This window comes from Macrotis lagotis, chromosome X (genome assembly GCF_037893015.1).
Source record: "Macrotis lagotis isolate mMagLag1 chromosome X, bilby.v1.9.chrom.fasta, whole genome shotgun sequence".
NCBI lineage: Eukaryota > Metazoa > Chordata > Mammalia > Peramelemorphia > Peramelidae > Macrotis > Macrotis lagotis.
This window is the reverse complement of record NC_133666.1, coordinates 310,548,859-310,562,114: the sequence shown is the minus strand read 5'-3', so window position 1 is coordinate 310,562,114 and position 13,256 is coordinate 310,548,859. Positions and strand designations below refer to the sequence as shown.

At 37.2% G+C, this 13,256-nt stretch overlaps 1 protein-coding gene across 4 annotated transcripts in view; it reads left to right on the top strand.

The window, feature by feature from the left end:
• Nucleotides 1-13,256, top strand: part of KATNAL2 (katanin catalytic subunit A1 like 2) — a 143,092-nt gene that overhangs the window by 48,687 nt on the left and 81,149 nt on the right. For all 4 annotated transcript variants that reach the window (XM_074200495.1, XM_074200497.1, XM_074200496.1 and 1 more), the window contains exon 2: nt 9,842-9,912. In XM_074200495.1, the coding sequence (XP_074056596.1) occupies nt 9,842-9,912 (71 nt within the window). The remainder of the gene's footprint in view (nt 1-9,841; nt 9,913-13,256) is intronic.

The following is a 13,256-nucleotide window of genomic DNA, read 5'->3' as shown; positions in this document are numbered from 1 at the left end:
GCTAGAAAAACTCTGGCAGAAATTTTGTTTAGAGCAATATCTTATTTCATACACCTAAATGAATTCTAAACAGTTATGTTACTTAGATATAGAAGTCAACTTAAAGGAGCAATGAAAGGACTATCTTTCAAAAAACTATGAATAGGACAAGTATTCATGAATAATCAAGTGATAGAGAGGATCACTGGAGATAAAATGAACAATTTTTTTTCCACAAATAAAACCCATGTAGTTCAGATTAGTAGGAGGGAAATTGTTATTTTGAGACAAATTTGCAACAAGTTTCTCTGATATCTAAGGAACTGATTCACATAGAGCCTCTGACTGCCTCAATTTCCTGAACTCTAAATGGGGAATTATAGCATCTCCTTTGCAGGACTTCTGTGAGATAATATTTGTAAAGTACATAACATAGAGCCTTGAAAATAGTAAATGATTAACAAATTGCTGTCTTCCCTTTCTCCCCTTCTCCTATTATTCTAAATTACTTTCCAGAAGAGTTGGGCCAATTTACTACTCCACTAATGTTATCTTTCCATTACCTTTCCATCATTAACTATTCCTAATTTTTGCTACCTTTGTTAATTTATTGAGTGTGTTTTACTCTTGTGATTTGGAAGTCTTTCATGTAATTGTTGATAGTTTGCAATCCTTGTTTTGAAAAGGATTTTATATACTTTGATTGCTTATCCACTGGGGAATCACTCTTGGTCTTAGTTATTTGTGTTAATTCCCTAAATCTGAAGCCATGAACTCATGAAGATGAATCTTCCTGATTCCAAGTCAGCAATCTATCTAATATGCCTTTTATAACTCCCCTGTTCCTAAATCACTAATCCTATTCAATTTCTTCTTGTTAACCTCAGCCCATTATTCTACCCTGTTGGGGTATTTTTGAAGGATCTTTCCTAACTTCATGACATAAGCTGAATGTGATTAAATTTATCTTTTCTTTCATAAATAAGTACTAACCATATACAAATACCATATGCAAAAGCTGTAGTCATGGGTGGTTGTGGATACTTTTAACAGTAGCTTAATGTATAGTTGAAGTAATTTTGAGACAGTCCTAACTGGAAATGTAAATAGTCTAGATGGTCTCTAAGATTGTTTTCAATTCTATATTTCTTGTGGAAGGATTTAAACAGAGACAATAGTACTGTGACATTCTAGCCATTACCAGCCACTGTTACACATATTTGTTCTATTTTAGAATACTGGTTAACAAAAAAATTTTAAAAGGTCACCAATCAAACAGTTCCAGAAAGAAGTACAGCTCTAGTAATAACCACATGAAAAAATGCCCAAGGTACTAATAATAGGATAGGTGCAAATTTAAAAATAGCTTTGAAGTTTTACTTCATGTCTAGTAAACTGATAAAAATGACAGAAAATGGGAATAGTTGGCATCGTAGAGCTTCAGAAAAAATAGCACATGGTTGATGGAACTTTAATTGAGCCATCCATTATGGAAAAAAATTTTGGAGTGGCTAGGTGGTGCAGTGGATAGAGCACCGGCCCTGGAGTCAGGACTACCTGAGTTCAAATCTGGCTTCAGACACTTAATAATTACCTAGCTGTGTGGCCTTGGACAAGCCACTTAACCCCATTTGCCTTGCAAAAACCTAAAAAAAAAATTTTGTTAAGGACAGAAAGAAATATCCCAAAGTTCTTAATAATGTTTTGTGGTAACAAAAACCTGGAAATAAAGTAGAAACCCAGTGACTGGAAATAATTGAAATAATTTGTGGTATATAAATGAATAATTGCATTATTGTACCAGAAGGAAAAAAAATAGATATGTGGTTATGGGAAGAAATATACAGAACAAAAGCAAACAACTGGTAAAATAATATACTCAATGATTATAGTGATATAATATAGATGAAAATAACACTTAAACTCAGATTAGGTACATGCCAATTTTGGTTCCAGTTAGTTAATAGATGAAGAACTACACCTATATTCTCTTGCTTAAAAAACAAAGCAAACAAAACTGGAGGATTGTGGGTATAGAATGCTGCATATTCTATTAAATGAGGTTAGGATGTCGAATAGTTTTTTTTTAAACTTATTTTTATTTGTTCCCCCCCCCCCCAGTGATATTATCAGGAAATTATGGGTAGTGTGAGAACTAAAAGGCATAAATAAAATTGCAGTCTTTTGAGTTGATGAAAGAAAAACTAATTGCTATTTCATATGAGCCAAGGGCTAATTACTAGGTATCCTTAGCTGTAAAATGATTATAGGCCAATTAAAAAGCAGTCTTAGTCTACTGTGTATGTTTTAATGGAAGGAATTCTGAACTGGGAATCAAGAGACTTGAGTTCTAGTTCTAGCACAGCTACTAATTAGCTGTGTGGGCAAGTCACTTACTATATCTCAACATCAGTTTCCTTTGATTAATTTTTTTTCCAACAAATTATTTATTGAATCACCCTGCTCAGTAAAGCAAGACAATGTGCTAGGTATGATGGGAGTTACAAAGATAGGGATAATATGTTTGAAGAAATAACAGTCTAAAGATAAGTCATGTGCATAAATAATACCAAGCAGTGGGTGTTAAGTGCCAGGTGTTAGGTGCAAGAAAAATTCTTTAAGAACTCAGAGGAAGAAAAGATTGTTTGTCGAGTAACATCAAGGAAGACTTCATGGAAACCATGACATTAGAGTTGAACCTTGAAAGACAGGTTGGATTTTTAGAGGTAGAGCCAAGGGTAGAAGAAATTAGTCATTTATAAACAGGCTTTGAACCTCATCCTTTCTCTCCTGATTGTCTTTGGCCGCTTTAAAAAAAAAGAAATTATAGACTCTATTTTGAAAGGACATGATCCTTCCTTATAGTAGAAGAAGAATTTAAGTTGTAAATAATTTAAGGAACTGTCATCAAATTATTGGGAAAATTTCATGCAAGAATGTTCTCATATTAACACTAGATGGCACTATAAGTGAAGCAAATCTCAATTTCAAGGCAATAAATGAGAATTTTATGGCAAATGCTAATTCATTCAATTTATAATTCCTTTCTAGTTTATATGAATGAAGAATTTCCTTTAGTCCATTCATAGTAAAATTCAGTCAGAATAACACTGCATATGGGCAGCTGGTCTCAGAAAAGACTACAAGGAAGAGTGTATTACATTTGGGTGATTGTGAAATGTTTTTAATGATTCCACACATATTTATTTTTAGGTTTTTGTAAGGCAATGGGGTTAAGTGGCTTGCCCAAGGCCACACGACTAGGTAGTTATTAGGTGTCTGAGGCCAGATTTGAACTCAAGTACTCCTAACTCCAGGGCTGGTGCTCTATCCACTGCAACCACCTCCACACATATTTTTAACACACTCTTCTGGTGTAATTGAAAATTTTGGAAAATCACAGTCTCCAAAGAATTAAGTTGTGGTTGATCCATTGGAGACATGTGGGGTTCAGCATATTTCCAAATGACCACCTGCATTATAGAAATTATTTAAGGAATATAATTAGAAAAGGGGATCATCTTATTATATATCAAGAATAAGGGATAATAGAAAGCTCCAAAGTTGCAGTGGTACCCACAGAATATAAAATGATTAAAATTAAAATTTCTAGTACATTGAGCAGATCTTTGGAAGACAGAGATAAAAAGTGTGAGAAGGCAAGGAAGGGTTACATTGTACAGATAAAAGAAATATCCAGCCATGTGAGATAATAGATCCATTCAATATAATTATTTTCAATTTTACAAATGTTTATTGAGTCTGTTTTCAAGATATTTTGTTAGGTGTTAAGGGGATACAAAGATAATAAACTTCCTGCCCTTTTGGAACTTGAAGTGAAAATGTCACCATCTATATAAAATTATTAAAGTGTGTGTGTGGGGCCAGATTTGAACTCATGAAGGTGAGTCTTCTTGATTCTAAGTACAATGCTCTATCCACTGCACCATGCAGTTGCTCTCACAGGAGGTAGTGGCGGGGGGGTAGGCACTACTATTGGGCAGAAAAATCCCCTGGCCTGGCTGGTCCTGTGAACTCGACCTGTATTTTGAGTGTAGATCATATAAGAACCTGGAGAGGGGACCACACCAGGATCTGGGTGAGGTAAAGAATGCTTCCTTTGTCCTCGTCTCATTAGAAGCTAAAGATGTTTCCTTGAAGACGGCTCAGTCCTTTACAGTTGCTTTGGGTCTTAGATCCTTTCACAAAAGAGGAAGGCTCAAGACAATAATAACAACAAAAGTAATAGATTTTTTTAGGCTTATTTTAACTCAGGGTTTCTTGTAAAAGGTAGAAGTTTAGTGGGGACTTGAAGGGAGCCAGAGAGCCCTGGAGACAGAGGTATGGAGGAGAGATTTCCTTGTATTAGAGACAACTAGTCAAAATGATCAAAGCTGGGAGAAAGGGGTCTAATGTGAGGAACAGCAAGGAGGAGGTCAGTGTCACTGAGTCACAAAGTAGATAGTGTGGAGTAAGATGTAAGAAGGTTGAAATGGTAGGAGGGGACCAACAGGGAGGGCTTTGAATGCCAAATGGAGGATTTTGTATTTGAGCCTGGGGGCATTAGGGAACCACCATGGGTGGTTTATTGAATAGGGGAGGGGAACATGGTCAGATTAACTTGACAGCTGAGTAGAGAATGGACTGTAGTAGGGAGAGACTTCTGGCAGGCAGTCAGTAGTTCAGGTAGGAAGTGATGAGGGTTTGGACCAGGAAGGTGGTAATATCACAAAGAAGGGGAGATAAATAAAAAGATGTTAGGAGGTAATATTGACAGAATTTGACAACAGATTTCATATGGGGCAGGGTGAGAGAGAATGAGGAATCAAGGATAACTCCTTGGTTATGCCCTGGGCAATGATAATGCTCACAGCCATAATAGAAAAATAAAATTTGGAATTAAGGAAGTTGAGTTCAATATGCTGCCTCTACTCTTGTTACCTCATTTGTGACTTTGGAACCACTTTAGACTACAGTTTTCTCATCTCTTAGGGGCTCCAGACTCCCATCACTATCCGATAGATGTTTCAAACTAGATGTATCATGGGCATCACAAATGCAGCATGTCTAAGACAGAACTCAGTGTTTTTTCTTCCAAACCTACCACCTCTCTTCTTAATGTGCCTATTACTCTAAAGAGTGTAATTCTCCTTCCATTTATCTGGGACCATACTTCTGTTCTACTGTTCTTCCATATCATTTTCTTTGCCATGGGATTTCTCCTGCTAGCTATACAGAGCTTGCTTTCTTTCATCTTATGACCATGGAGAAACAGTTGGAGGTATTGCCCATAGTGTATGGGACCTAGAGCCAGGGGTCAGAATTATACTACCACCAGACCGTGTTTCTGTTATCGGTAGAGAGGAATTATTGTTATATGTGGGCTGTTAATTGCATGTGTTATATTCTCACAATTTTATTTTCAATTTGACTGGGATTTGGTGTACCAATTTATCAATGTTAGTTAGCAGTCATTCATATATAAGATATTTTTCATTATTAAATGTACCTATTGATTTCCTGATCACCTGTCTTTCAAAATAAAATGCTCTGAGACAAAGTTAGAGACCTGTTGAATGAACTGTAGACTGTTAATAATCTAGACAAGCTGTTCAACATCAATGTCCAATATAATATCTGTAGGCCCTTTCAACTGACTACAATAGCACCCTACAACTGTTAAAATTGGGAGGAGATAATATTGGTACTGGCATCGATGATGTCTTTTAAGTATATTCTCTTCCACAATGCATAGCAGCTTGGGCAAAGCAGGAGGAAGGCAGTCATATACATACATACATATATACATACATATATATATATATATATATATATGTAGATACACAATGTATCTATATATATAGAGATGAGAAATATGAAGGCCATCAGGACTTCTAGTAATAAAATGCTATTAAGGTATGTAAAATATCCAGGACTGATATTTGAGTTTATTTTAAATCATGTACAACTCCTCAGACCTCATTTGTGAATATCTTTTTTTTTTTAGTTTTTACAAGGCAATGGGGTTAAGTGGCTTGCCCAAGGCCACACAGCTAGGTAATTATTAAGTGTCTGAGATTGGATTTGAACTCAGGTACTCCAGGGCTGGTGCTCTGTCCACTGCACCACCTAGCCGCCCCTATTTGTGAATATCTTAACAAAAATAATGGAGTAATTCTTCTCCAACTCATTTTACAGATGAGGAAACTAAGGCAAGCAAGGTTAAATGACTTGCCCAAGATCATACAGTTAATAAATGTCTGAGGCCAAGTTTGAACTCAGGAGAATGAGTCTTCCTGATACTTTATTCGATACTTTATTCATCACTTTTCCCCCATTTGTAAAATGAAAAGATTGGATAAGAGCTAATTGATTTCTGAGATCCCCTCTCACTTTATCTCCCTGATCCTGATCTGCATTGATAATGTAATGCTTTCATAATAATTTTGATTCTTTGTGTGTGTGTGTGTGTGTGTGTGTGTGTGTGTGTGTGTGTGTGTGTGGAGAGAGAGAGAGAGAGAGAGACAGAGAGACAGAGACAGAGAGAGAGAGAGAGAGAGAGAGAGAGAGAGAGGTGAAATCAGCTAACTAGGTCTGCAGTACACTTAACAGTATAGAAAATTTACTATATTCTATTATATTCCATAGTCTATACTTACATATAATCAATCAACTGATAACTGGGCTAAAACACTGACTCAGGAAGAAAGTCAGACAGACAGACAGTGAGATACCACTCATCACCCTTGTGGCTTCACCTTTGTAAAGCAAATGATATTTGGCTCTGATGTGAATTTCCTTGAGATCCCAGTTGTCCAGCTTTACTGGACATAAGGTACAGTTACACGACTTGTTTTATGATGATACTCTTGTAAGTCTCAGATTTGGCATGAGGCCTTGTCATGTAGGACTGTGAACCCTGTAAATGTTCACATCAGAGGGCCGTCCAAGGGGAAGGTAGAAGCAGACCGAGGTGGACTGGACTGAAGTGGACTGGTGGGGAAGAGACTGCAAGCGGATTTGCTGCGAGTAAACAAGGGGGAGAGGTGGATTAGGAACTTGGGAAATGATAAACAAACTTGTAAGTAGATATCTGGCTTGATTTATGTGTGGACTTGACCCTTTGGCTACTTCACTGCTAGCAGCCTAGATAATAAATCTGCTTTCCAAGCTTCCATAGTATTCCTTTGGTCTCTCTGAATGAAAAAGAAATTGCAAAAGCAAACAAGAGAAGAATCAAACCTCCAGAGCTCCTGCCCTACAATTGGTGCACCTGGCAGGATTTGTCTGAGGCTAAACTATTGGACTTATAATTAGCAACAAGGATGGGATTTGTGTGAAACATCCTGCTCATTGCAATTAGACTTAGAACCTTTTTCTGGCTGATATGTGTTAAGTCACTCCATTAGAATATAAACTCTTTTGAGGGTAGAGACTGCTTTGTTTTTTAATTTGAATCCCTAGAATATAGCCAAATGCTTAGTACCTAGTAAGTGCATAATAAATGCTTATTTGTTCATTTATTTAGAATCAGCTGAGTTTAACATCTGGTTAGCAAAAATAGTTAAAATAGGAAGCTTTCAGATGACACATACTTCCTTTACTTAAGTGAGATCCTTGCTGGCATACGAGTCAGGGGGTAAATTATCCTGGCAGGTATTTTGTATCCCCCCCAAGAAGCTGTTCCTCAAGTGACCTCCTGGCTTAGCTGGTGTTTTCCAAACTATACCTTCATTTCATGCCTCTGCCACAAAACTTCTACTTGTGGCTCTGCTTGTTTTTTCATGCCTTAACTTTGTGTAATAATTTTGAAGATCATTAAAGTACACTAGTTGTTTTTTTTGTTTTTACTTTATTTTCTGGTCCCTAATAAAAGATTTGAGGAGCTGAATGTGAGTCTGATTGCTCATATTGGCATCAGAACCTCAAATAAGTGTTGGCAAACTTAGAAAAAAAAGTTTAATTACAATTTACAAAAGATTAGAAATGATTCGTGATTTGAGCACTTATAGTAAGTGACTTTGTTTTTATTCCATTTGAAAACTTTTTGTATGAGGTGTTAATGTCAAAATAATTTTCTTTTAAAAAACAACTTATTATATATCCAAACCAGTGCTGATTCTGTCAAAATAGTTATTTTGAGAAGTTGTTGCTCATATTTTGGACCCCCAATTTGTAAACTGCTTATAACATATTCTTTTTGGATAGTTTGGAGAATGACAAATCTTTATCCTTTGAAGATGTGTTTATTTGATTTTTGGATGATACCCAGCTCAATCAGAATCAAGCATGATGGATAAGACTGGTAACTGAGCTAGGGAAATAATCCTTTTGGGAGTAGCAATGAAGCATGACTAAAAAGTAGTAAACCTCAGTTCCAATGTGGCTTACATACTGATTATAAAATTGTCCATTCTCAGAGAACAGAGTCAGAAGGTTGCATATTTGGAACCCAGAAGACTTGGGTTTAAATAATGCCCATGCTATTTATTTTTATTTTTATTTTTTTTTAGGTTTTTTTGCAAGGCAGATGGGGTTAAGTGGCTTGCCCAAGGCCACACAGCTAGGTAATTATTAAGTGTCTGAGACCAGATTTGAACCCAGGTGCTCCTGACTCCAAGGCTGGTGCTTTATCCACTACACCACCTAGCTGCCCCGCCATGCTATTTATTAACATTTTCCTTCTCTGGCCTCATTTTCCTCCTCTGTAAAAATGAAGGGATTGGTCTCTAGATCTAGGGATTCTAGATTGGGTCATGTAATCCCTCTGGCAGTCTAGCAAACAGGAGAAGAGGAATCAAACCCCCTGTGTGCCTGCCCTAAAATTGGTGCACCTGGAAGGATTTGTCTGAGGCTAAAACGTATTGGGTTTACAATTAGCACCAAGGATGGGATTTGTGTGAAATATCTTGCTCCTTGCAATTGGACTTGAGGATCTGAATGTGTTGATCCCACTTCAGAATGTTTTTAAACACGTAAATAAAATATGTTTACAAAGAAAACCAATTATTGATCTTGAAATTCAGTTAAGATATTATTACTAAACTAAATTCACAGACCTGAAATTCCCTGGGAATTCCTTGACATCCATAAATTCCAGATTAAAAATCCCTTTCAAGCTCTAAATCTATGAGCTAAATGTACTTGGGCATTAATACTGTGAATAAAAATTCCAAATGTGCACAATTTAATTATTATTTGTCAGTGAGAAGTCTGCTATTTAAGAATTTCTCTTTTGTGATTACTAAAATATTTGTGAACATTCCAGATGTTTACTTGGTCTACCCACTTCCGAGGAGCCAGAGGACCTAGGTTTAGATCCCAGTACTATTCTCATGATTAGCAAGTTATGGAACTTCTCAGTTTCCCATCTATGACTGGGGTAGAAAACCTCTGAGGTTCCTTCCAGATAAACCCTCAAGAATCCTAAATGATTTCCTGGAATGCTTTCTTAAAATGACATAGGGACCAGCCCTGAGGGAATGTAAGATGCCTCCTTTGTCCGGTCTTATGCTTTTCTTGCTACTCTTTTGGCTTCAACATAGTCCCAAGAGTAGTTGTGTTTTTCCATGAATTCCCTTTGATAAAAGCCCAATTAGCTTTTCAGCAAGAAGTTCAAGTAGTAAATTGCATTTCTAATTTAAAACATTGTACCTTAAGTTTACAATCAAAAAGGCAGCTTGAAGAAGGGAGTATGAATGGAAAGCAACTTTAGGCCACCCTTGAGACAGTGAAGGGTTTTTGCCTCTTAAATCACACTCTGTTTTTGACAGGTTATGTTTACCTTCTAGTACTTATTGCTATAAAAAGAATATGTTATGTTTCATCTCCATCTCATCTAAATTTCCTTCTTTGTTTACAGGGTGAGATGAGGGCAGAAGCTCGCCGAAAAAATCTTCTCATTCTAATTTTGCATTATTTAACACAGGAAGGGTATGTTATATTACAATATGTATCTAATATCTATGATGACCTCCACCTATTAATTCTTCTCTTACCTTACTTCTCCTTTCCCTCCCTTCATTTAGATAATCATTTTTCCCTGTCCTCTCCCTTATGAACATTTAAAAGGCCCATACAGACCGGGGCTGACTTCATTTTCCTTCCCTTACCAGTTTTGTCTGTACATAGCACAGGATTGAAGAATTTAGCAAATCAAAGTTCCATTCTTATGCCCCTCCTCTGCCTCACAGCCCTGTCCATATCTGCTTTTAACTAGCTGTGTGACTTTGAATAATTTAACCCAACCTGCAGCTATTTTTCCATTCTGAAAATGGTAATATTCTATTTATTCATTTGATCTGCTCTTCTTCTGGTGGCTCACATGTGCCCTGTTGGCTCCTTTTTCTTATTCAACTAAGCAAATGTTATTTGATGGTCAGGGCTCAGTCAATAATGTGGCCACTTTGAGGGAGACAGAGAAGCAAAAATCCAGAATGCTTCCAGGACTTTAGAGCATCCTGGGGTGAGAAGGTTGGTGGTGGGTGGGACAGAATGCTGGTCTGGGAGTCACTGTGACCCTGGCAAGCCCCTCCACCCTCTGGGCCTTGGTCTCCTCAACTGTCAGAGGAGCTAGAGGAGGAAATGGCCAAACCCTCCAGTCTGTGCCAAGAAAACCCCAAGTGAGGTCCTGAAGGACCAGACACACCTGAGAGGACCAAAGAACAGCAGCAAAAGGGAAGGGAAGGCATATAACCAAATAATTGTAATGCAGAATAGAGTACAGGTATGAATGAAACATGATCAGAGAAGGTGGGGGACCTGAGGAGGACGAGATCGTTTCTGGCTGGTGGGAAGGCTTTAATGAAGGGGTGGGTGTAGAAGTGGGCCTTGAAGGATGGCTGAACTTTCAGGAGAGAGAGAGAGATAAAGGAATATGTTCTGACTTGGGGAGGAGACAATGCAAAGCAGTCCATTGGAGAACTTGGAGTAGGCCAAATTTACTGGATTATGGGGTACATATAAGGAAGCAATATTAGAGTAATTTAGAGTGTTAGAAGGTCATTTATATATATATAATATATATACACATTCATATATATATACAGACATTCTTATATACACATCTATTTATCTATCTATCTATCTATCTATCTATCTATCTATCTATCTATCTGAAGGCAGTGTTGTTGAATCATAAAACATGGAGGAGAGACTAAAGTTAAGACTGGAAGAGAACGATGTGTGAGGAGATTTAAATGCCAAATAGAGAATTTTATATATGACCGTAGAAGTTAATATGGAGGCATAATATCATATCTGTCTATAACCTGAGACCTGAACTTTAGGAAAATCACTTTGGATAAGAGTGGGAAAAGATGTGAAGGCAGGAGGACCAACCAGAATGCTATCACTATGGTTCAAGAGCGAGGTGATGAGAGCCTGTATGGAGGAGGGGGCATAGCCATGGGAATGGATAGAAAGAGAAGAGAGAAACAGCAGGACATGTCAGCAAGTTAGGTATGTGGAGTAAGGGCAAGAGAAGAATTGAGAATGATGCTAAGAGACTGGGAGGGTGGTGGTGCCTCGGATATTAACTGGAAAAGAAGGGTTTGGGGAAAGAAAATGAGTTCTGCCAATTGTGAACATGTGGATTTTGAGATGCTTAAGGAGCATCAGTTCACAATATTCAAAAAATAGTGGGAATGCAAGAAAGGTCAGGGAAGAATCTGTGTATGTATGTATGTATGTATGTATGTATTGTGTGTATATGTGTGTATATATATGTGTATTTATAAATAATAGATAATAGATTTGGTAATCATTTGCTTAAAAATGATTACCATTATTACAAGAGGTAATATATACTCTTTATTGTATCATGGATCCCTTTGGCAGTCTGTTGAACCTTTTTCAGAAAATAATATTTTAAGATTTATGTAATCAAATACATAGGATTAAAATGCTTCTAAAATAAGTTCACAGACCTTAGGTTAAGAACCCCTGATATGAAGTTAGAAAAGGAACCAGAACAGCATGTTGGAAGACACCAATGTTAATGAGCTTGACCTGGAGATATAGCAAAGGACACTGAGCAATAGGAATCAAATAGACTGGAGAACAGTCAGGCAGGACAGGAGAGAGCAGTGTCACAAAAAAGAGAATATCCAGGAAAAGAGAATGATTGACAGTGTCAGAGGCAGGAGAAAGATCAATAAGGCCGAGAATTAGGAAAAGGCCATTGAATTTGGCAATTAAGAGATCACTAATGACTTTGGAGAGAACAGTTTCAGTTGAATGATAAGGTCAGAAGCCATATTGCAGAGGGATTAGGAGAGAGTGAGAGGAGAGGAATTGGAAGCTTCTAGTATACACAACTTTCTCAAGCAGTTTAGCCAAGAAGGCTAAGGATGATAAATAAGTAGTGATGGTTGGATCAAATGAGAGGGTTTTGGGGGCTTTTGGATTTGTTTTTTTTTAAGGATGAAGAAAACATAGATGTGTTTGTACATAGTAAGGTAAGCTAGGAGATAGAAATTGTAAATGGGGATGATTGAGGAGTAATCTGCTCTAGACATGGAATGAGATAAAATCAAGAATGAATAAAGAGGAGTTTGCCTTGACAAGAAGGACCACCTCTTCCTATGGAAAAAAAAAATGGAGGAAATAGTGGGGGAAGGCATCTGAATTATGCAAAATGAGGAGGGAAGAAGAGGAAGCTCTTGGCTAATGACCTCAGCTTTTTAATGAAGGTTTTCAGTTGAGAGGAGGGAGTAGGGAAAGGAGAGTAGGGTGATATGAGGAGAGATAAAAAGGTTTTGAATGGCCTCTGTGGTGAATGGGATAGTAAATCAATTAGAAAGGTCTAAAAGATTACCTTGCTTCAGTGAGGGCTCAGTTAAGGTGAAATAAAATAAATTTGGAATAATCCAATGAGTAGTTTCTTGATTTTTTTTTGTAGCTGACATGAAGGCCTATTTTGAGATATGATCCAAGGTTGCCAAGGTATGCTCAATGATAAGATAGGAGGACAAGGAATTCAAAAATAGATGACAATGTAGAGTTGGACTGATCAGTAAAAGGTCAAGATGGGTAAAGGAAGAAAGTGAATATAGTAGAAGGATAATGGATTGGGAAAGAAGTGAGGGATGGAAGGATTGTCAGTTATGGTGAGAATGAGGAGCAAGAGATGGAATTGTAAAAGGCGATAATGAAGCATTTTAATTTTCCATGGAAGTGGAATAATTGATATGATTATAAGATCTGTGTAGCCTAAATGGAATGGAGGAGGAAGTCCTGGGGAATTGAGAAGGGAGGATATTTGAGAGGGCATTCAA